The 22,796-nt window shown below is 44.4% G+C and overlaps 1 protein-coding gene across 1 annotated transcript in view; it reads right to left on the bottom strand.

Annotated features, from left to right (window-relative positions):
• LOC122783036 (latent-transforming growth factor beta-binding protein 2-like) overlaps positions 1 to 22,796 on the bottom strand; it is an 85,288-nt gene that overhangs the window by 50,347 nt on the left and 12,145 nt on the right. Inside the window, exons 3-5 of the mRNA XM_044047673.1 lie at positions 21,915 to 22,176; positions 4,214 to 4,452; positions 2,240 to 2,419 (exon numbers count right to left, since the gene is read on the bottom strand). Coding sequence (XP_043903608.1) covers positions 2,240 to 2,419; positions 4,214 to 4,452; positions 21,915 to 22,176 — 681 coding nt within the window. The remainder of the gene's footprint in view (positions 1 to 2,239; positions 2,420 to 4,213; positions 4,453 to 21,914; positions 22,177 to 22,796) is intronic.

Here is a 22,796-nt window from a genome sequence, read left to right as displayed (position 1 = left end):
GCTTGCAAAAGAAACAAAAAAACAAAAAGGCAAGTAACGGATGCCAACACCTGAAAAGCAATATCTCTTGTACAGGAAATGCCAGGGTGCCCAACCTCTCTCCTGTCAGACGTAAATATCAGAGTGTCATAATCTAAAAGACGGTCACTGACGAAAGAGAGAGTTGAAAACATAAGTTTCCATTTTTTTTTGGCCTGTTTTTGGACATTGAGACAAAAACAGGCCTATTTTACGCTGTTCAACTTTCAAATTTAACATGCAAAATCTGGCGACAGTGTTTTAAGTTGTTAATACAGTATTTTGACATGGCAGTAAATAGGATTAAAAGTTATTTTGGGAAAATGGGGCAAAAGCACTTAAGTCACAGGACATTTTCTGGCTCTTTTATGGTTAAAACAAGCCAAAAAAAAAGTCCAGACGGACATTTTGAGGCTCAGGTCACGTGTTAAAGGGTTAACTGAAATCATCTTTGCAATAATGTTGCACAGAAAAAAATAAAACGCATCCAGAAGTAAAATGTGATTACTTTACTCTAAGTACTCTAATTGAATTACGCTGAATAAATGATCACCTCAAGGCTATAAAACGCTCTCGTTGTGGAATGCAGATTATAGTCCAGTTTCACTCCAGCACCGGGGCAGAAACTATTCTTAGACCACAACCCACTGTTGACTCGACACGTCGCGCTCCATTGCCTGCCTGCCCGTCTGTCTGTCTGTCTGTCTGCCTGCCTGCCTCATTAAAAACCCCCAACAGCCAAATAAACACAAACACACATTTACTTCTCCCCCAATAAACAGGTTTCAGCCCGAGCTAATATGAGGCTTTGAATCAAGTGCTACACGCAGGGTGTGCATTAAGGGAACCCGTTATAACCAGACTTTACTGCACCGTGTGAGGAACATAACAGCAGCATGAGATAACCGCTTGGTGTTCCACTTGACATTCTTCCACGAGCTCGCACGCCCAAGAAATAACAGGATGCGAGGCTAAATGGAAAGCAATCTCCTTTTTAACACACTCTTTAACACATGCCTTTACGTAATGAAGGGGTGATTGCTACATAATAAAAACGAGGCATAAAAACAAACGGCTGCTTTCGGGACGAAGCGGAGGTGCCGGGAACGTGGCCCTGTGGAACGCCTCTGCCTCTGATGTTTGGAATATCCACGCCGCGGTCCAAACTCCATAAATCTGCTAAATGTTTATGTTTTCATCTCTTTTCTGCGCGGCCTCGGCTAATCGCTATCGCATCTTTGAATATTTGTGTTTTGATGGGTTTCTGCTGCGTTGGTATGACCTTCCCCTCTCATCCTCCAGTAGTAATGAGTCGGTGTCCCAGCCGGACGTTTAATGCTCTAAAGCAGGGGTGTCAAACTCAAATGAGCGGGGGACCAATGAGCATCTACTCCGGTCAAGCGGGGGCCAACATAGAGGAAAAAAAGTGGAAAAAACAACTATTTACAGCCGGTGGCCAATATAAGACAGAATTGTCTCTATTCCATCACCTCGCACAGTGGTGGGCGGGCCGCATGTAATCGATTGGAGGGCCACATGTGGCCCCCGGGCCACCAGTTTGACACATGTGCTCTAAAGTGAGCAAACCGAGGAACACGCACGGCTACAAGCGTCCCGTTGGCATCGACTGGCCCCTCCCCTTTGTGAACGTGGAGCAAAGCCAACTGATAAATGGCAGGTTTAATGTAATCCCTATAAAATCCTATTCATGCTGCTACTCTTTCTTCCTCCCTCCCTCCCTCCCTGCTTTCATCCGCTCGCTCTCTCTCTCCCAGGGAGCACATTAAACGGTTAACAGTGAGGCCAGTGGTGAGGCGTAAACCGCAAAGGGATGGGGCGAAGTGTAAGCGTTGGACCACCACGCGTGAGTGTGTGTGTGTGTGTGTGTGTGTGTGTGTGTGTGTGTGTGAGTGTGTGTGTGTGTGTGTGTGCTTGAGGATTAGTCTCCTTTTACAGAGCCCTTTTAATCTGCTCTATCCCCACCCCCCCCCAATCTCTCCCACTTCCCGTGTTTCTCATTCCTATTGACAGTGAAAGTTTCTAGCACAGCACTCAGTTTTAATCCCCCCTCCTCTCTCAGCTCGGTATTCAGTAAAAGTTCACCCCATAAAAAAGGATGGAGACACAGGGGGGAAGTATGTGAGGATCAGAAAGTAAGCACAACGAGAGGGAAGAGGGAAGGCAGATGAGACGGATCAGCAGGCCCGGATGCGACACTCACAAAGTCTGAAGCCCTGGTTCTTTGGCTGCTGCTGCTGCTGCTGCGCGGTCTCACTGTACACCGTGGTGACGTCTCCCTTTTCACAACTGTTGTGGCAGCGCCCGCCGCTGCACACCCTGCGGCACTTCATGGGCGTGAAGATGATTTTGATGCGGTCCAGGCTGGAGGTGAGGTTCGCCCCTGGAAAACAAACACACACCTGCATGAGAAGGAGCAGCAGCAACAGCAGAGACAGGCCGGAGACGAGCTGCATCCTTCCTCCTTTCAGCCTCAGTGTGACACAATCCCCGCATGGGCAATGGGAGGTTTATAACTGTATGAGGGTGTGTGTGTGTGTGTGTGTGCTGACGACTGGCCAGTGGCATGCTGCGGCTGAATGAGTGATGTGGTTGTGCCACGGGCCAACAAATGGGAGAGAGGATAGCGTTAGTTCTTGGCCCCGGGCCTTCACAGCTCTTTATCTCTAGGACAAGGTGTTTTGGACGTGTGTGTGTGTGTGTGTGTGTGTGTGTGTGTGAAGGAGACGCAGAAATCACGAAATGCAAGTGAACGTTGTGTAATGTTGGGCAGCTGTTCAACAGGCCGTTGCCCTGGTACACGGCTCAAAAACAAGAGACGCATGAACAGTGGACAGCTGTGTGTGCTGGAGAGTGGATCCGGGGAAGATGACGTAGTGAGAAGAGACTAAAAAGACACAGAGAGAGAGAGAGAGAGAGAGAGAGAGAGACCATCTTTTGATTTGTTTTTGCTTGAGGCGCCAGTGTTCAGTGCCTGTCATGTCTTGGAGGTGATGGGTCAGATTCGCAAAGATATCGCAGACGTGTCGCTGTGCACACACGCGAGAGCAAACACGCGGCACACTGTCCTCTCCGAAGACCAACAGCATCACACATGGGACACTGGAGTTCATCAGTGACTATCCTGGCTAACCATGGATGATAAATGAAAGTTAAGTGTCCTGTTATTCATGCAAGCTGTTGGTGTGGCCGAAAAATCACGGGTGCTCCACCGACGGACCTGTCAGATCACTGCAGGGTCAGAGTTTTGAAGAAGCGCTCAGTCAGTTTCTCTGGATCTGAGCCGACCGCTCTCTGCTTTCATCTGGCCGCAGGTTCACTGGACCAACACGCACGGACAAATAGGTTCAAGATGCGCGTTGGACGCGTGCGATTATTGCCGACTGTAATAACAAATTGCCACTTGAGAATAATAAAGATATAATTCCTTTCTATTCACTCACTCCCGCTTTTATCCTCCACAGGAGGTACGTGGAGGATACAGTGGGAGCCAATCCCAGCCCACGTAGGGTGAAAGAGCGGGGTGCACACGCTGGACGGGTCGCTAGCCCAGTGCAGGGTGAACTCACTTCACTCTCACATTCAGTCAATCGAGAGTGTCCAATTTACCTAATGTGTGTGTTTTTGGGGCTGTGGGAGGAAACTGAACCCCACACAGACATGGGGAGACCATGTAAACCATGGGTGTCAAACTCATTTTTTAGTTCAGGGGCCACATACAGTGCAATTGGATCTCAAGTGGGCTGGAACCAATGAAGTAATAGCATAATAATATACAGTATAAACAACAAGAGCTCCAACATGTTCCCTTTATTTTACAATTAAATGATAATTAGATTTTAATCGCAATGTGGAATTTTCAGAAATTCATCCGGCGGGCCAAATTGGACCCTCTGGTGGGCCGTATGTTCGACACCCCTGATGTAACTGCACAGAAAGGCCCTTAGGCAACCTTCTTGTATTCAGCTATATCTACATATATATGTATACTTTTATTATAGCTATATATATTAAGACTGCTTATATCTTATGTCTGCCACATTTAATGCAAGCAAAGCCCATTTATTGTTGATTTAGGACTGTACGCATGTATCTTAATTGAGGGATAAAGAGGAAACGTTAAGTGCATATGTAGCAAGAACCATGTGCTATTAAAACAGCTGTGTTTTGTCCTTACCTGCGGGCTGTAGTGCGTTGTTGAGCTCGCTGTCGCGGGGCGTGGGCCCGTGACTGTTGAAGGAGTGCACGTTGTTCTGTCCGCCTCTGTGTCCATGCCAGTTCCTCTGCTCGTAGCCGTTCGTCGCGGGCAGAGCGTTGGAGATGATCGGCCCAGAGGACGACGGATAGCGCTTCACAGTGCGCGAGGTCCCGGTCTGCTGAGAGGACGTGTCAGGAGGTCCCCGTCTCATTTGGGTCCTGTCAATCACGTTATCACAAGACCATAAACACATGACCTCAGGTAAAAGGTTAACGTCCTGCACATCTAGTCACTCACATACTCCCATTAGCTACAAATGAGGATCACTAAGGAATCCATTAAAGCTCCATGACGGTAAATGATATCCCTGACACGCAAAATCAGCTGCCTCAGGTCATAGCTTTAGTTCATGGATATTATCCATGAGACACAACTATTTCAAAATGATTTTGTTTTAATCAAATGAATAAAGCCATATAATTCTATTCTGTTAGTCAGAAAAGCATGACCCTCATAAATTGCGAAAGACTGAGTTAAACATAAAAGACGTTTCAAGGGAAAAAGAACATTTCATCACTTTTTTAAAAAAAAAGAAACGATAAAGAAAATAAAAGATTCAGATCAGACAACCAAAGGGATTACGGCTTACAGGTCCCAAAACCTCTCCATCACCTACTGCATGAAAAGAATATGAACTCCCTATTCTGTCTGACTGTGGTCACAGGAAGCAACACCCTGAGGCCTGCACTGAGTGGGAGGAAGTATTAAAGCGAGGGTGGAAGAACAATGTTCTACCAGAGCTGTAAGGGGCAAATTTTTTACCGGTGAGCACTTGATTTGGGTCAATTTCTAAGCCTGTGTTGTGTAACATGGAAGCTTGAGGGAAGCACGTGCCTCTCATACAAACACGCAGACAAGCCTACCTCTTTGCTCGTCTTGTATAGGAAAGCTCCGGGATTCAGTCTCATTAAAAAAAAACATCTGGATGTCAGGGATCTGCCCCAACTGACAGTCAGCAGAGCAGGACACAGATGAACAATGTGGGGCAGATCAGAGGAACAGCCCTCCAAAGCACACCTGTGGCCCTGTCGTGTAATTGTGGCTGTAATCAAAAAAAAAAACCCCGGACAAGGATATAAAGCCTCGCGTTCACATGTATTATATGTGGATTTTAGCCACATATCATGTGCGGTATAAAACCGCACGACAATCATTGGGTAAACAAACACACATGTGCACATTACTCTAACCTGCTTGCATTCACACACACACACCGTCCCAGACGCAGCACAAGCCTGCGCACGTCTCCTCTTTTCACAGGAGTGCAAGCCACATTCCTGCTGCCAATGGAAACGGGACACTTAATGAAAGGGAGGAAAAAAAGGAGTTGAATGTTTGATAATAGTCTCTCACGTCATCCTTTCAGAGAGTCCACCTATAAACTCCGACAGCTGCTGATCCAGATCCTAAATCAAAAGGGGCGAGTCCTGGATATAGGATGTGTCACGGTGGGGAAACGAGAGGCGTTTGTGTCAGGGGTGGTAAGGACACTCCGAATGATGACAGGATTTTTTTTTTTCCAGTGACACCTGGCCTGCAAGCATCCTGCCTCACTTCCCTGCCTCGGCCAGATGTTTCTCCCACAGTCTCAATGGCAGAGTGACTTCCTCGCAGCGTGAGGTCAGGGCTGCTGCCCCCCCTCTCTCTCCCCGCAAATCACGGGGGCAGCAAAGGGTTAGCGCAATTAACTGTGTCCATGTTTGATGTCATCATTAGGAACTTCAAGGTTCCTTCCGATCCAAGGAGGAACCGCATCCCCCGCCTCGTTCTGGGCGACTTGAAAGCAATTCCGAAGTACACGTTACTTCACAAGGTCTAAACAAACAGATGGTTATTGAATTATTGGAAATCCGCCGAATTAACAGGAAATTGTCCGTAAGAAATTAACCGATCAAAAAATGCATTCGTTGACAATGTCTGGTTTATTTCACCGAGCGAGTCCGTTTCTCCAGAAGAAGAAAACTGCACGGCAACAACCGTGGTAAGAGATAAAGCCGCAACCATTCCTGCCACAACAGCCATGACAGTGTCATCTAGTGACAAACTATCTCCTCAGAATATAAATCCATGATCCCACAGATTGATCAAGGACGTTATTATCTGCAGCCTGATTTAACGACGGAAATGTGGGCATACTGATATTAGGTAAGGGTAATTAAAAAGTGGAATAAAAGAGTCCATTTAGACATCGTGTGACTGAAAGGTTCATCCCCCTGCTGCATTTCCCTGCACTGGAAAAAATAGTGGAAAGAGAGGGAACGTTTGGACTGATGAGGAATCCACAACATTCCTCCACAGCAAATATTATAAGCGAGTTTAAATAAAGTTTAAGGTGTTTGTATCATTAATGATTAACAAATTGTTACCCGTACAAGTTGGTTCAGGAAAACGTAGGAAATTTGAAACCCAACTCTTTAGTGTCACAGTCATAATGATTGGATCAGTTTTTCCCCTTCAGCTCTATATGGAGAAGCTCCTAAGCTCATGAATGATCACTTCACCGAAAACAACACACAACAATTTAGAGCTTTAGAGAGAGAGAGCTACTTACACTGTGTGCTGACAAACAACACTTTAATTCACCCAGATTCACCCTGAGCTGCAAGTTGCAAAAAACCTCATCGTGTCAACATGTCTGGGAATTGAGGAGGCATATTCTTGAACCGGACTAACGGTCGACCACGCTATGCTTGGCTAAAAACCACCTTGTTCTGGCTCCACGGCCTTGATGTTGGTATCAATCCTCAGATCTAACGCTTGGAAAATAAAGTGCATAAGAATATCTAATAAAACAAGGTTCGACATTAAAGGGCGTTTTACTTTATTTACAGTGCGAGGCTCGACTTGGTTTTAGATGCATGACCAAATATTATATCGAGTTCACAGAACATGTGTTCAATAATTACATTCAAAGGGAAAAAACATTCTTGTGCGCCGCTGATAAATGTCCGTCCAAACGCTTGATCAAAGCGTCGGTTTGTTTGATAGCAAAAAGGGAGGCCTCCACCTAAGACACAGACTCACTGACGTTGTCCACTTATACTCATCATTATTCATTTCACATTTTGTGGAAAGCAATTAGGAGCAAACCTAATCACATTTGTGGAAATTACAAATCAAAGTTCTGGCCAACGATCTCCACTGTGCGCATGAAACTTCCAACGCGTCAGTGAAAGAATGACTTGGCGCTCAGTCGCGCTGAGCTGATCACGCCATCGCATTACGACGTGCGTGATTATTAGTCGTTGTGAAGAAGGGGGCGACGGGCGGCGTGAATGACAGCTGAGCCACTTGACCCAGCAGATGAGTTGGAGCACAAACAACACGTCGTCAGCCGCTGCGAGAGCACGAGCCAGGACCGAACCCCGGAGGACGGTCAAGGGAAAAAAAACAGCAACAAATCCTCTGATCTTACTTTCTGTAGACCGTGCTGTCATTAGGACCTTTTTAAATTTGACTGGCGAGCAAAATGCTAGGTGTGCTTTGAAGTTTTGATCAAAGTGCCTGGAGGGGGGGAGGAGGAGGAGTGGAAGTGCCAGGAAAATCCATAGTGAGGACTTGGACACCACCACTTCCCATCCTCCCAGTGGTGACTGTGTTGTTTCTGGGAGACAGGAGCCTCACGGACACGCGGGGAAATTCTTTATTTATGTGATGATCCTGTTCACCCTCACACACACACACACACTCATACAAGCAGTGACCCAGATCTTCTGGACGTGTTTACATCTTAAACCATTTGCTTAGCCCACTTGGCATGACTGGGCCATTACAGTGTTTATGTGAAGCAGTCCACAGCAACGTATGGGCTACAGCTGACTCACTCACTCCCTCACTCACTCACTAACAGTTAAAGGAATACTTCACCAGTATGTATTTAGCTCTGTATTACTAGAATAGGGGTAGCTTTTTGAAAAATTGTGCTTCCCAACCTCAGAAATATCCCCATTCTTTTTTTTTTGTTATGTGCCCACCAGTGACACTTGGTCCTGTTAGCGTAACTGTTAGCAAAGATGGCAGACACTGTTTACATTATGGGAATGAGGTCCCGTCCCACTACGAGTGGGTCTACTTAGTGTGGAATTAGCGTTGCAGTTTCAATCCAAGTGTCACTTGGTCCGAGGCTTAGAACTGCTACTTTATTTCCACACTTTTTAAGACCCACTTGTAGGGGAATGGGACCTCATTCCCAGAATGTAAACGGTAAACAGTGTCCGGCACCTTTGCTAACAGTTACGCTAACAGGACCAAGTGTCGTTGGTAGGCACATAACAAAAAAAAAGAATGAAGATATTTCTCGGAAATTAGGAATGAGGTCCCGTTCCACTACGAGTGGGTCTAAAAAGTGCGGAGTTAGCGTTACAGTTTGGTCTGAGGCTTAGAACTGCAACGCTAATTCTTCATTCCCAGAATGTCAACGTGTCCACCATCTTTGCTAACAGTTAAGCTAACAGAACAAAGTGTCACTGGTGAGGAAGTAACAAAGTAAAGAATAAAGATATTGGTTGGGAAACACAATTTTCAAAAATGCTACCCCTGTTCTCGTAATACAGAGCTAAATGCAAATCGCTGAAGTATTCCTTTAAGCCTCTTCCAGTATCCTCTGTCCCTATAAATCTCCATATAAAAACAAAGCATATTTATCAGTTCATTTGAACGATAAGTTATAGATTTGCTGGCCTTTAGATGCCAAGGCTGAAACAAGTCTCAGGATTCTGATATGAACTTTGTTTTCCAGGATCACACAACACTTCAGCACAAGTCTACCTTGGCAAAGCTCATTTTTCATTTTGATTTGTCTGAGAATACCAAACGTTGAACCCACAAGTAATGGCTTGGATTTTTTGGCCCACGGCAGCTAATGCAAAAAAAAAAGAAAAAAAGACTGATATGAAAAGCTCGTCTGGTGGTTGTCTGAAAGACATTTGGCTCGGAACGGACTGTCTAAACACGAGCGTCTGACAGCAGGCAGAAGTGTCTGAGCATCCCAGTCTGGATCGCACACACACACAACTCAACAACAGTTCCCAGCTTTGTCGCTTGGTCCCGTCACAGTCCACTGGTGTTGGACTACACATGACCCTCAGTGTGGGACAAGTGGCAAACCTCTGAGATCGTAGCTTTATAACCAGTCAACACAAGAGTCCCATTATCCGGAGACAAAATCCCGTCATTATTTGTTTTAATTCTTTTATTTACCTCTTTCCAGCAGGCAGCTTCAGCCAAAAACCTTTATTACGTAAGAACGGAACATAATTAGGGCAATTTGAAAGCTACTGATGAAGTTGATGGTATTCAGAGACTCAAAGTTTAGACACGTTTCATGTACGAGTCCATGTCCTTGTCCTATGCAGTTGGTCTAAAAAAGCGTTTGCTGAAACAATGAAAACGTTGTGTAGTGCTTTAACCACTGCAAGGCGTGGAACACAAGAATCATAAGTCTCTCGGGGACGCGCACTTTTTTGTCAACGAGGACCGTGCCTCGCAGAGTTTACGGCGTGTTGGGGGAACAAACAGTTTCTGGATACAACAAAGCACACTGGCCCCCGTCCCAAGACTTTTATGTGTTCCCCACAGAGTGTTGGAGCACAAGTTACAAGATTTGTAAGGAAACAAAAAACATGACCCCTAATATTAGGAACAGGAGTTTACATCTCTATGCTCTAGATTTGGAATCTGTGAATAATAAGGCCTCGTCATTCTCCACATTTCACAGACGAGGAAGGAGAGTGCAGACTGTTCTAGTCCCAGGAGGCGTTATCCAAGAACATTAGCAAAGACCTACACTGTCATTCTTTTGTCTTTACTCTTGCTCGTTTCTTTTTTTTGTGTGTGTGTGTGTGTATGTGTTATGAATCCTGCGACATCCAAAACATTAGCGATTTAATTTAGCTAAGAAAACATTCCAGATTATAACGGTACTTAGTTCCAAGTATGACTCGATGGCTTGAGAATTTTAATTTATAAAAAAAAAAAAAGTCCCACAACTTACTTTTTGGGCATGTTTTCCAGTGTTTGATGTTGCGCTAAGGGCTCATGGAGCTAAGGGAGGGGGGGAAAAGGTTAATCCAGAATTTGGTCGGTCTTAACGACCGTGGTGTATTTTAGGAGGTGAAAAAAAGTCCCTGTGGCCTGAGAAATAATTAATCCTTTCTTACCCACCCAGTCAATGCAGCAAACCATCTGCAGCACCAGCGGTCAAACCCCATTGTGGTCACACTCGTCAGACTTTTTACGCAGAACGCCCAGTTTTTCATCCTTCGCCGCCAAAATCCCCCGTACGCTTCTTTCAATAAACCCTGAGGTTTGATCCTTAGCATGTTACCAACGCATACACCTAACTTCAAGCAACAACAAAGTCATGGTGGTAAAAAAAAAAAATAAAAAAAAAATTGGTGCTCAAAAATAACTCTGTCACATATAAGTCTGACCCTAAATTACAGCTTTTGTGGATGTTAAACCTCTGGTCATAAATGTCTTAACCTCCAGAGTCGTGGCTTTTCTCACAGCCTGTTTTGCAAGATAGCGATGAAGCTGGAAACACTAATAATGAATATTACAGGACTAATGTCCATGTACTACAACCTACTTATTAACATGCTTATTCACTAGTGTTTAATTAATGCAAAAAGTATGAAAACTTTTGGATTTTGCACCAGACTCTTTCTCAAGGCTGGTATTTTGTTGACGTTTATTTCATCAGTTTGTTTATTTTAAAGAATTAAAACATGTTTTCTGATTTTTCAGCTCAATAAATGTGAATATTTTCTGGATTCTTTGCTCCGGGAAACACTGATCAACATTTTCTGGCATTTCGCAGACCAAACGATTACTTGATTAATGGAGAAAATGATCGACGGATGAATCGATTATGAAAATAATTGGCTTGTTGCAGCCCTGAAGCACACGACTCCTCATAAAACAGTCAACTGACGTGCTCGTTACTAAACTGTTTCCCCTGCTTTGATGAACCAACTGCTGGCTTTGGCTGCAGGCGTCACTTGACCTGGATATTCAAGGGCTTAAAATCCCAAATTATTCTCCACTCTTGAAGCTTTTGAATTGCGTAATCAGTAACAAGACGCGTGGTAATCTTAATGTCGTTTTTTCTCCAAACACAAAAGTGTCGACGGGGAAACATACATGGGAATATCTTAAGAGAAATGCTATATGGGGAGACGATGCCAAATGCAAGCTCACCCAGACACTCGAGAATGAGAATACAGTAAATGCCGATCCTTTTACCGGTGAAGATCCAAGCTCAAGTATAAACATCCTCTCACGCCGAGCCAGGAAAACAAGGTGTGTGGACACGTCTGTCTGAGCGCCAAATGGCATGAAAAAATGAAGTAATGTGCTTTAATGTTTTAGTTTGGCACACAGATGTATCTTTGATCAGTCTGGTTGTCCTGGAAAACAGACTTTTTCTGACTGTGTCATTTGATATCTGAGGTTCACAGAGTGAAAACCACACAAACGTCACAAAAGTGTGAATGTAAATGCTTCTGAAGAGGGTATAACGCGTATACCTGCGTATCACGTAACGATCAGGAGACTTCAGATGATGGATCGTCACCTGTCAGAACTCATTTCACCAGAGAAAGTTCCTATCCAACTATTTTCATAATCGATTATTCGGTTTGAGTGTTTCCTGAAGCATTAAAACCAGTTTCTGTGATTGTTTCAGCTTCTTTACTGGGAATATTTTCTGGTTTCTTTGCTCTGTAAAACAAAGAAATCATTCAAACTGAATCATTTTTTGCTTTGTGGACAAAATGAGACATATGAGATTGTCGTCATTTCCAGGTTTGACAAATACCGATAAATATTTTTCAAAATGTAATGACATTTTATGGACCAAACGATGGAAAATAATCGACAAATTAATCGATTATCACCTGTCATTTCACCAGAAAAACCTCCTTGAATAAGTGTAATTTCCCAATCAATTACTAGAAGTTGAAAAGAAAAATATGTTATTTATTTATAGGCATTAAATGGTAAGATTTCAGATTATATATATGAAGATGTGTGAAAGTTTCCTATAAGGCTATTATAAGTATTCAGTATTATTAAACAATGACAGAAGATAGAAGAAAAAAGAAAAGAAATATATGATCAAATTTGGACTAACCGTTGCCAGCTTTGCTATAAACAAGGAATCACAGGAAAACACCAAGTCACAGAAACATGTTAAGCGCTTTAATGATAAGCTGCTTTCTCCTCAACTAAGTTCTTCACGCATGGACGCACAAGGCCAAACATCAGTGAGTAATTAAGGCCCGGCCGTTCTTTGATAAAAAAAAAATCTCTACTCATTATGACTGGGATAATTGTGGGTCCTGGCAGAATATTTCCCCTTGTGAAAAACTGGGTGTGCTGAGAGCTTATCGCACCAGCCACAGAGGCTGGACTGAATCATGTCCTCCGTCTGGAAACGGCCCTTCCAGGACTCTTGTTAGCAGCAGCAGCAGCAGCGAGAGCCTGGGTGACATGAATTACAGCGGGGCTGGATTGATTCAGAGAGCTGTTTTATTCTCCTCCGGGGGTATGAGGCCATTTTTTATTAGTGCAACAACAAGTCTCCACCGGAAAGCGAAAATAAAAAAGTTTCATGTGAAATCTATGCGGCAATAGCTGGATCGAAGAGCTAAACAGACACACACACACACACTTCTGCCGACATGAAAATAGATTTTCTGTGAATTCGACCTGAGTTAGGTTTCATGACATCAAAACACTGGCGTCTGCTTCATCACAGGCCAAAAACTGAACTTGAAATAACAAGTTTTCCTTTTTTTTTATTTCCAGGGGGCATTCGCAGTTGCAACCTGTCTGTTTTCACCTCTGCATTCATAAAAAATAAATAATAATCTAAAAAAGACACGACTGAGGCAAAACCCACGCGGTTGTTGTGGTTCAGGGACCAGAATCAAAAATGCCTGAAGACACGGAGACTTGAGAGGTCACTGGATACGCTCTGGTTTATTGTAGTTGCTCTGATCATTCACTTAATCAAATGCCACAGGACAGGCAGCAGGCAGAGCCATTACAAAGTGCTGACTGAGACTATAAACCTTCGCTGGCCGGTGTCACGTGTCAGGCTGCTGCGACAGCGAGCCAAGAGACGGCTTCTGACAAGACCTAAAACATCAGTTTGTAAATGAAGAAAAACATTCATAGGTTTTTTCTTTCCCCCCTTTCTTTTTTTTTTGTAATGCCAAGAATTAACAGACCATAACGTGACTTAAATAAATTAGAGAGCCTCCGATAGACTGACTTCTATGAAACGGAGTCAGGCCGGGTTTACTGTGAAATTCCACAGAATGTGATGTTACGCACGCTACCGTGTGCCTCAGGGTTACAACATTACCAAAGCTGTAAGTAAGTAAGTAAGTAAGTCACGTGGGAGTTGTAGTTTGTGTGGGAATGGAGTCTGCTGCGTTCAAATCTCCGGCCCAATCTCCATATCCAAGCTTCCCATGGATGCACCTCACTGTTCCATGAAGAACGATACATTGAGCCATAATTGCTTAACAATAGCATCAATGTATCAAACCACTACTGAAGTGATATGGGGGATTTTTCTCCCTGAACTTCCCTCTTTGACTTTCCTTGCTTTATCGACACACTTGGACACTCTAAGGTGAGAGAAACAAGGAGATAAAAGCACATGGAGAAACATGCTGATCATAGTAAGTAAGTGGAGGACTGGAGGAAGATCCGTCCATCCATCTTCTACCGCTTTATCCTCCGCACAAGGGTCGGGGACACATATAGAGACAAACAACCATTCACTCACATCTACGTTCAGTTTAGGGTGTCCAATTTACCTAATCCTGATGATTCTTGCTGCAAAGGCACGAGTTCTAACCACAACACCAACCGTGTGGCCCCTTTGAGTATCCAAACAAATGTTTAAGACAAGCATAGATGATGGATTTTTGTCATTAAAACGTACCAGAAGTCACCAAATGGTCTTCTTTTATGGACCAAACATTTTCGGTCCTGCCCCCCACTGCATGGAACTCATATAAAACATCACCTGTGGCTCGCAGGACTTCACTAAATTGGGAAAACTTTCAACACCACTGCAATATCAACAATCAGCTGCAGCTCCCAGCACAACACAGATGACAACAGAAGCACCGACAAAAGCTTAAAAAGCAGAAGGTTTTATCAAGTGAAGCCCAGTGGGCCACACAGGAAGGTGTCCAACACTAAGCCAGGATGAGAACTTATTGCAAACAGTGATGATGCTGCAGTTCAGGAACTCTCATACATTTTCTACACTTTCTTACATTTAGCCTCTTTTTTGAAACACATTTCAAAAAAAAAAATGAAGGCCCAGTGCTCGGCCATCACAGAACCCTTTCATCCTCTCGTGCAAACAGAGCGACTGGTGCGCAGCCCTGCTGCTAATTTGCACTTTCATCACATTCCCCAATAACTGGGAGATGAGCCTGATGGATGCATTCTCCATCTGCCGAAGCCCCCAGAGCTGGAGGCTGGACTGCATCCTGGACGAGGCACTCGTCTCCGTATAACTGCCGCACAGTGTTCGTCCCTCCAACAGCTGCATCTGCACATGCATGATGAGATAGATGCGGGACTGCTGGCACTACAGCACAGACAGTGTTCTGCACGGGGCTTCGGGAAAAGTTGGGATGGAGAACGAGGCAGTGAGACATATCTGTCCCACGCCAAGTGCTGAGTTCTCTATGGTCCTTTGTTCCCTCTGGCCTAGCAGGAAGCCAAACACTCATGGGGCTCATTTGGATTTATATTTTTAGAACGACAAAAAAAAAAAAAAACTCTTCCTGGTCTGCCTTGCTCAATGTTGTCGTTTTTAACTCCCACACAATCGACATCATATTTACGTTTACACACGTTCCGACAACTTATGCCGATATAAAATGGAACAAAATCAGTTTCATTGTTCCTTGAGTTCACCCGAGGACAGGGTGGCCTCCACACGGCTAACTCATAGTTAGCAGGAGCTACACCATGACCTCCAGTCATGGATCAAAGGCTCGATCCATTCACACGACAAGTGAAAATGTTCACCAGAGGCCGGGGTCGGGCACAAAGGTCAAGCAGTTGTAGCACCAGCACGACCAACACAAACCTCGAAAGGCAGCGAACCAGTGGACCCACGCGGGGACACAAATCAGCTCTGGACACATGGTCACACGCCTGGTTTGGAATAGAGACAAAGTCCTATTCATGTGAGAGGCACGCACACGACCTGTGGGGATTACATTTTACTTTACCAGGCAGCTATGCCTTTCGCCCGACCGATTCCCGTGCGCAGGTCTTCGTGCTTTGCCAGAAGACGAAAAGGAAGACGTGAGGACGGGTTGTGTTCACGTTCTCATGGAGCGGTAAAGCAGATTGCCAGGTGGTACAGTAGGAGAACTTTCCCAGGGCTGGATGTTTAGAAGTATATTTTAGTTCTACAAACACTCGAATCTGATCAAAGGCAGAGGCATGAAGAGTATTATGAGATGGAAAGCTACTGTGGGGGTTTGGGCTTCGCCTTTAATTTATTATCGTCTCCACTGAGTTATGAGAGAGCTGTTGAGTGAATTTCCACTCTTGCCTTTTGGGCGTTTAGGGTCATATTTTACTCGAGCGCTGCGTTTCTTTTACACGGGCTAGGCCAAGATCTTCCACGATGGTTGCAACCAAGAACGCCGGCGATGACTGTGAAACAATATTTCAGTACAGGTGCTGAGGTCACCTTGAGAATTTTGACAGAGGCTCCTGTCAGCGCCGGCCATGCGGTTTTGTCTGTAGTGGGAGTGAACGGCGGAGCAGTGATCCATGATTAACACGGAGAACTCCCACCATGACCGCAGTTTCCTCTGAGAAACAGCTGTGTGGCTGTGTGCAAAGCCTTGAGTCAACAAGCTGCACAACCACCAGTCCTATTACTCACTGGGCAAACAGTGGGTCTCACTCTGATATAAGCATAACAGTTAATGTGGAGAAGGATGTATGCATCACCCACTTTGCAGGTCTTCTGCTCCAAGTTACTGGGTGTTTTTTTATTTTCCGTCAACATCTCAGTACGTTACTGGGTGGGACCTCGCTTGCGATCGTCCCTGAGGCAAATCACACTTCACTTCACTGTAATGAACCAATAGTGCGACATCTACGTGACAATTAATACGAATTTAACCGTCGTCCATTACACTTTTACATTAAGCCAAATCAAAATGTAATAATGTTACTAAACCTTATGTAAAAGCCAGTTAATGGCATATAAAGTATGTAGCTTCAGTAATGGAAAGTAGGGTCTGTGTTTCCAGTTTCAACCACAAAACTGAGTGCCTACTCAAAGTTATTGGATATTACGCTTAAAATCAACAAGCTACCACACTTGCAATGTGGTGACGAGCTTTGCACCGTGAGAAGAATCTAAGTTTAACAGTCAGCGGGTCTAAAGCTCACGTTCTATGAAACCGTAATGAGAAAAGCACACAGGGATGACGTCATTGATGAGGTGCCAGTCGATGGTGGGAAACTGACGGGGGGAAAAAAGTGAGGAGAATAATCCACCGATGCTTTTTGTGACAATTATTTAAACAAAAATTAAGATGTGATGTCTATGTAATGGTTGGGACCGGCCTAGTAGCCCAACAAATGTTTCAAGCCCTCATGGGCATCGAGTTGACACCCCCATTAAACTCTGGAAGCTATGTTTAACTTTTTTTTTACAACTTTAACCCATGTGTTTTCACAAAAAATAGACAGCGGACTTAGAAAGTGACAGTCATCACGTTCCCCAGCAGTGGTTATAGACAACGTCTACTTTCAATAATGCACCAAAGACAGAGGGATTTTCTTAATTGTTACGTATAAGCTTCAGTTCAAAGATGACGGCAAAAGTGAGCCGAATGCAGAGCGACTGTGAACAGCTGTGCGGCTCTGTTCTTCAGGTATGTGCTGCCAGCTGTCCTTACTCTCATTATGTAACAGACACCAAAGAGACACAACCTTAAGAGGGACGACCTGCACACGACACACATATCCTGCTCTGCCCTGCTCCATTTCCTGCCAATGACTAATGAATATTATCCATGTGTTCCGGCCTGGACTGCTGCCCCACTGGCCCAGACCTTCTGAGTTCGATATGAAGACGAGGGTCTCCTGTTGCCAGTCTGTGCTGCTGAGGACAGCAGTCTTTGGGAAACGGTGGGTTTACAGTAAAACGCATTTGTTCCGCAGCACACGTTGTCATTTATTTGCCGGCTACACATGTGTGTATCTTACATAGGTTCTGTTGTACCTATTTTTAGTTTTAGAGTTTTAGATCCCACATAAGAGACAGCTGAGACCTCGGGGACACAGCTGAAAGGGTCAGAGGAAAGGTGGAAGCCTGGAGACAGGAATACAACAAGAGGGAGTATGGTATGGAGCGGTGTTCCTGTCCTCCGATATGCATTGAACAGGAGGCACCTCATATGTTTTGTCCATCCCACCAAGACTTTTAAACCCAAGACTGTCACTGATAAATGTGCTGGAGCCATTTCAGTAGGACTATTTATGAAGCCGTTTAATCTCTAAAATAACATCTCACAGTGGAGGAGTGCCTGGACGAGGCTGACAGCATGTCTACCATCAATCAACTTTAACAGAGCAGAATCCCGGCTCAAACGAGCTCAAACTTTTTGGGAGGGAAGGATTTGTTACAAAAGGTTTGGCCCATAGATGCAGGCTTACTATCACAAAGGTGTTGTCGTGTATTAAGCAAAGCTCCCCAGATTAGTATCATTTATGGTTAAGAGTAGAACATTTTGCAGTTATTCAACAGCTTTGTTCCACCACCTAAAAAAAACCCCAACCAAATACTCTGCCTCTGCATCACTTGCATATCCTCTCTCTACTGGCGGCATGACTGTCTTTAAGGATCTGGTATACTTCTGCGTCAGTATCCTGTAGTTTCCCACTTCCCCCATCGGGTGGCGGTACAAGTCTAGATGCAGGGGATAGGACGCATTCCCACCAAAGAAGAAGAGAGCGACGATACGAGCGACAATCCCTCGGACACGTCTGGTTGACAGATGAAAGGAGTGTCAGCCGGTTCGTGGGTTGCCAGGTCAAAGCTCGGATAACTATCCTTGGCAACTACTTCTTGCTGTCCATGCACACCCAACGGCGGTTCCAAAATCTGGGCAGCAGACCCAGCCTGCGTGTTGATGCAATGGTCAGCATTGGGTACACGTTGGGTACGAGCGAATGTCAAGTGACCTCATCGGCAGATATGTGATTAAGAACGCCGATGTAAAGTAAATGTCGATGTTGTTCTTCTTCTCTTCAAGTGTGCAATTTACAACTGAGTAACTCACACACACCTCAGGGCAACATCTGCCTATAGTACTTTCTCCATGTGAAAGGAGTGGAAGTGGCTCATTTAGTGATACATCTGTCGTATTTCGACCGATATCGCTCACAATTCTCATCCAAACACCCGCCAAAGACGCCGCTGCACACACTGGTTCCGTTAGTAAGTCACCTGCCAAGCTTGAAGCCTGTCAGGCAAATTATTTGACATTCCTGGAATTAATAAAGAGATGTTTAAACTTAGCATTAGTAAGCTACTTTGAATCCTAAACAACACAGTATTGCATTAGTAAGCTCCTGGGTAGGAGAAATATAAAGCATGGCTAATGTAAAGGAAGTTTATAATGATTAAATGCAAGTAAATGTTGTCATAATTTGGGTAATTAAAAATGACTACAATGCCAAAGCAGACACAGAACGAGTAAACAATCCTCGTGTTTCTCAATGTCTCATCAACAAAGCCTGTGTTAAGCAACACATACTTTTTTTTTTTTGCTGGCCTGTGGAGAAATTAAATCAAGCATCGACTTCCCTGAGATGTTGACAAACCTCTTAATAATCAGCTGCAGACTTTACACTTTCCCTGTCTGACGCCTGCTGTTGTGCACTCAGCGGGGGTTTTCGGTTACAAACCACAGCTGACTGGACACTGGGAAATGAAGGCAAAAGCTGACGAGAGACTTCAAAGTGGTCGACCACTTCTCTCTTTGTTCGACAGAACAATTTGCTTCGCTCGGATTGATGTTCTCTCTTATTATCATTCTTTCACTCCTTGTCTGTCTCATTGGTCTGCCCCATTCCTTCTCTACACTTATTCTTGTTCTTGGCGCCACTTGACAGGCCGGGCCAGTGACGGGATGCTCCTGACGCAACGGGCCCAGTCCACTCCAAGAAAGACACACATATATATATGTAGTGCCTCAAACCTTCTGCAGACTGGGTGCTGGGTGTACAGTGTGGCCTTTGCTCCCTCAATTGGCGGCAAATGATCCATGTGAGTCTGACTGTCTGTCCTCCCCCGCTAAAGTCTTTAATTGAGCCCTTATCTCCCCGATCGGACTCTCACTCTCTGTGACCTCACGTTGCTCGTGCTTTCCTGGCTTCGCAAACAGTGGAAACCTCAGCCTGACATACGAAACCAAGACTTGCAACGGGGGGAAAAAACGTTACACCCCTAAAAAGATGGTTCTCGGGCCAAGAGAATGCAGAAGGTTTGCATCGGCTCATGAGGCGTGCGCGAGCGTTCAAAGGAGGAACCGATGAAAGAGACGGAGTCGTATAGTTAATATGTTTAAATTAAGACATTTTACAATTTTACAATTTTGGCAGGGGGGTTTTATTTTGTCCTAACAATTTCAGGGAAATCTCCCAACTCGTAATTGGATTATCCCTAAGCTGCATGTTTGGAAGTTTTGCACCGCAGCAGGGGGAAAATGGCTCATCCTGATTTTTTTTTTACCTCTTGCAAACACTTAGTCACTTCCAACAGAGACATTACAGTGAAAATAGTCATAGTGGGGGCACCAGTGACTCAGGAACACTGTCTGCTGCTTACAGTGTCGAACCATTCACCGCATTCTCTCCCTCTCGTTGCCCATGTGTGACTCAGGGCGCAAAAATGCCCTGTGAGTCAAGAACAAAGACGACATATGGACAGCAACTGTGCACTCTTCAGAGGTCTTGTATTGATTAGTGCGTTTACTATGCCTCCAAGATAGTCATTTTGGGAATGAGGATGTACAAAACTCCTTCATGAATCATCTGCCAGCACACTCAGAAGATTTTCCTTACGCTACCGCAAACATGTGGACGGCTCAGCCAGCTTAATTTCATAACCAGCGAATAACACGGGGCCCTTATAATTAAGTAAGAGGAGTGCCATTAATGTCAGATGTAATTGAAAATGTTCAAATGGCTCAGTGGAGAGACATTACTGGTTTGAAAAAAAAAGTGAATTATGACCTCAGTCCCCCAAATAAATTATGGCTCGATAACAAACAAATTAGAAAATGACTGGGTCCAGAACTGAGCGCGATATTCGACAAAATAAGTCTGAGCCCATCAAAAACACTCCCGGAAACAATGACGCCCTCCAAAACATCCCGGATCAAGAATACAGCAAAGTAATTAATCAAACCCAAAAACTTAATTTCAACAACTGGAACTCAAACCGTCGAGTTGGAGCCAAGAAACTGCTGAGCCTGTCTGCTTAACTGTCTTTGGGGAATTTGCCGAACGCATTGAAAGAGGCTTTAGTCTGAGCAATTATTAGCTGGAGACGGTAGAGTCGCAGTGATTACGTGAAATCAAAAAACAAACAGAGACGGTGTCCAAGGCCAAAAAAATAACTGGTTTAATACTTCTGTGTGGTATATTTTAAAGATTTACCTTCATGGAAGTACAATGTTTTACTTATTACTTCTTTTACATATAATTAGTTTTATATGAAGATATAACGTGTTGTCTGATTTGATTTATTGCGGCTAAACATAGCGAGTTGAGCGAATGGCGTGTAATGAATTACATTTCTGCAAAAATGTCTTAATAACACAGGGTGTCAATTAGTTTTCTGTGGGCCCGTGTGACAGTGAGCTAACACTTATTATTAACATGCGTTCTACACATTAACCAATAAAACAATAACACTGTGGAATTAAGACTTTTAAGACGATTAAAGGTTAATAACCTTTAGTGCTCACATGTCACATGATAAAGTGCACTCATGGTAAATTGCAGTGGGGATAATACACAACTCCTTATATGGACATGGGGGTGTGTGTTTATAGGTCACATATTCAGGCTTTAAAAAATGTGTTTTTGAGGGATTACTAGTGAGATAAAGTAGCAGTAATGGTGCAGAAGTCACAAAAGACAAAAGTGTTTTCTTTTCTTTTTGTCCATAAAAATGAGCCAAGTGAACTTTCAACTGTGACGTATTTCACAAATACAACATGTTGAGTAGTTTTTGCTAAGGTGTGTTTATATATCAAACTCTCTATATTGCACATTCTTATAGCCTCTGTATATACTGTACGTTTACATATAGCAATGGAAAAAAGCAGCCAAAATGCTCTGTGTTCTAAGGTTTAAACTCTGGTGCATTGGTGTACAGAAAATTGTGTGTTGACAGTTGAACTAGTATCTATCTATCTATCTATCTATCTATCTATCTATGAAGGACCTTTGTGTACCGATCCTTGTTTGGCAAAGCTAAGAGGTTCTTTTCTGTCTGTAATAAGAGGAGTCGGGGAAGCACAGCTGCATCACTTACACGGTGTGGGCAGGCTGTCTGGTGGTCGCAGGTCGTGGGGTCTGAGCCTTGTTGGCCTGTCTTTCCGCGGGCCTCCTCCGCGGTTGGTCTCTCTGGAAGGGGTTGGTGCCGGGCTGCACGCGCCTCAGGGTTCCCCCGTCGCGGATGTACACCTGCTCCGGAGCCGCCTCCTCACAGCGGGCGCCCTGGAAGCCCGAGCGGCACACGCAGGTCTGCGGGCGGCTGCAGGAGCCGCGGTTCTGGCAGGGGGGCTGGCAGTCGGCTGAGGAGAGAGCACAGATGGGGATCAAGTTTTCAGCAGGTCACGGAAGAGCATGTGACCCCTGATTGTATGTAGCAGCGGAAAAGGCGTTCCCTGCTACTGCTCCTTCACGGTCTCCCATGATCGCAACACTGGGGCTCGCTTTAAGTTGACTCAATCAGTGGGGGCCATTAGTTTCACTTTTCAAGCCTTTTTGTCCTTTTCATTCAGCAGCGACTCTGGAGGGGCTGTCATGTTCAATTCCTCCCAAGTCTTTAACTACCGTGTTTAGTCTAAACGTAGATCACTTACATTAAATCCTTATCCAATTTCTCATGAAGCAAAGCTTATACTTCAGGCTCACTTTAGTGCTGCAGGCAGTGATTTCCTAAAAATACCTTTGCTCACTCTTCTAAGAATACAGCGTGCTTTCACTGTAAAGCGGTCAGCTCATGGTGGTTATTGAGGCCAACAGCGACTAACTGACACTTCATCAGAGAAAATGCCTGCACAGCTATGTATTTTTCATCTGAGAAATAAAAAGCTGAATAATGTGAAGGGGCTTTGTATACTTGAAAGATTGAATGTGTGCATAATGTTTATCAATAGTCTGCAAATACAGCACCGGGGTCATTTCATGG

This window comes from Solea senegalensis, linkage group LG16 (assembly GCF_019176455.1).
Source record: "Solea senegalensis isolate Sse05_10M linkage group LG16, IFAPA_SoseM_1, whole genome shotgun sequence".
Lineage (NCBI taxonomy): Eukaryota > Metazoa > Chordata > Actinopteri > Pleuronectiformes > Soleidae > Solea > Solea senegalensis.
Note: the sequence above shows the minus strand (reverse complement) of the source record. Positions and strands in the feature narration are given on the sequence as shown.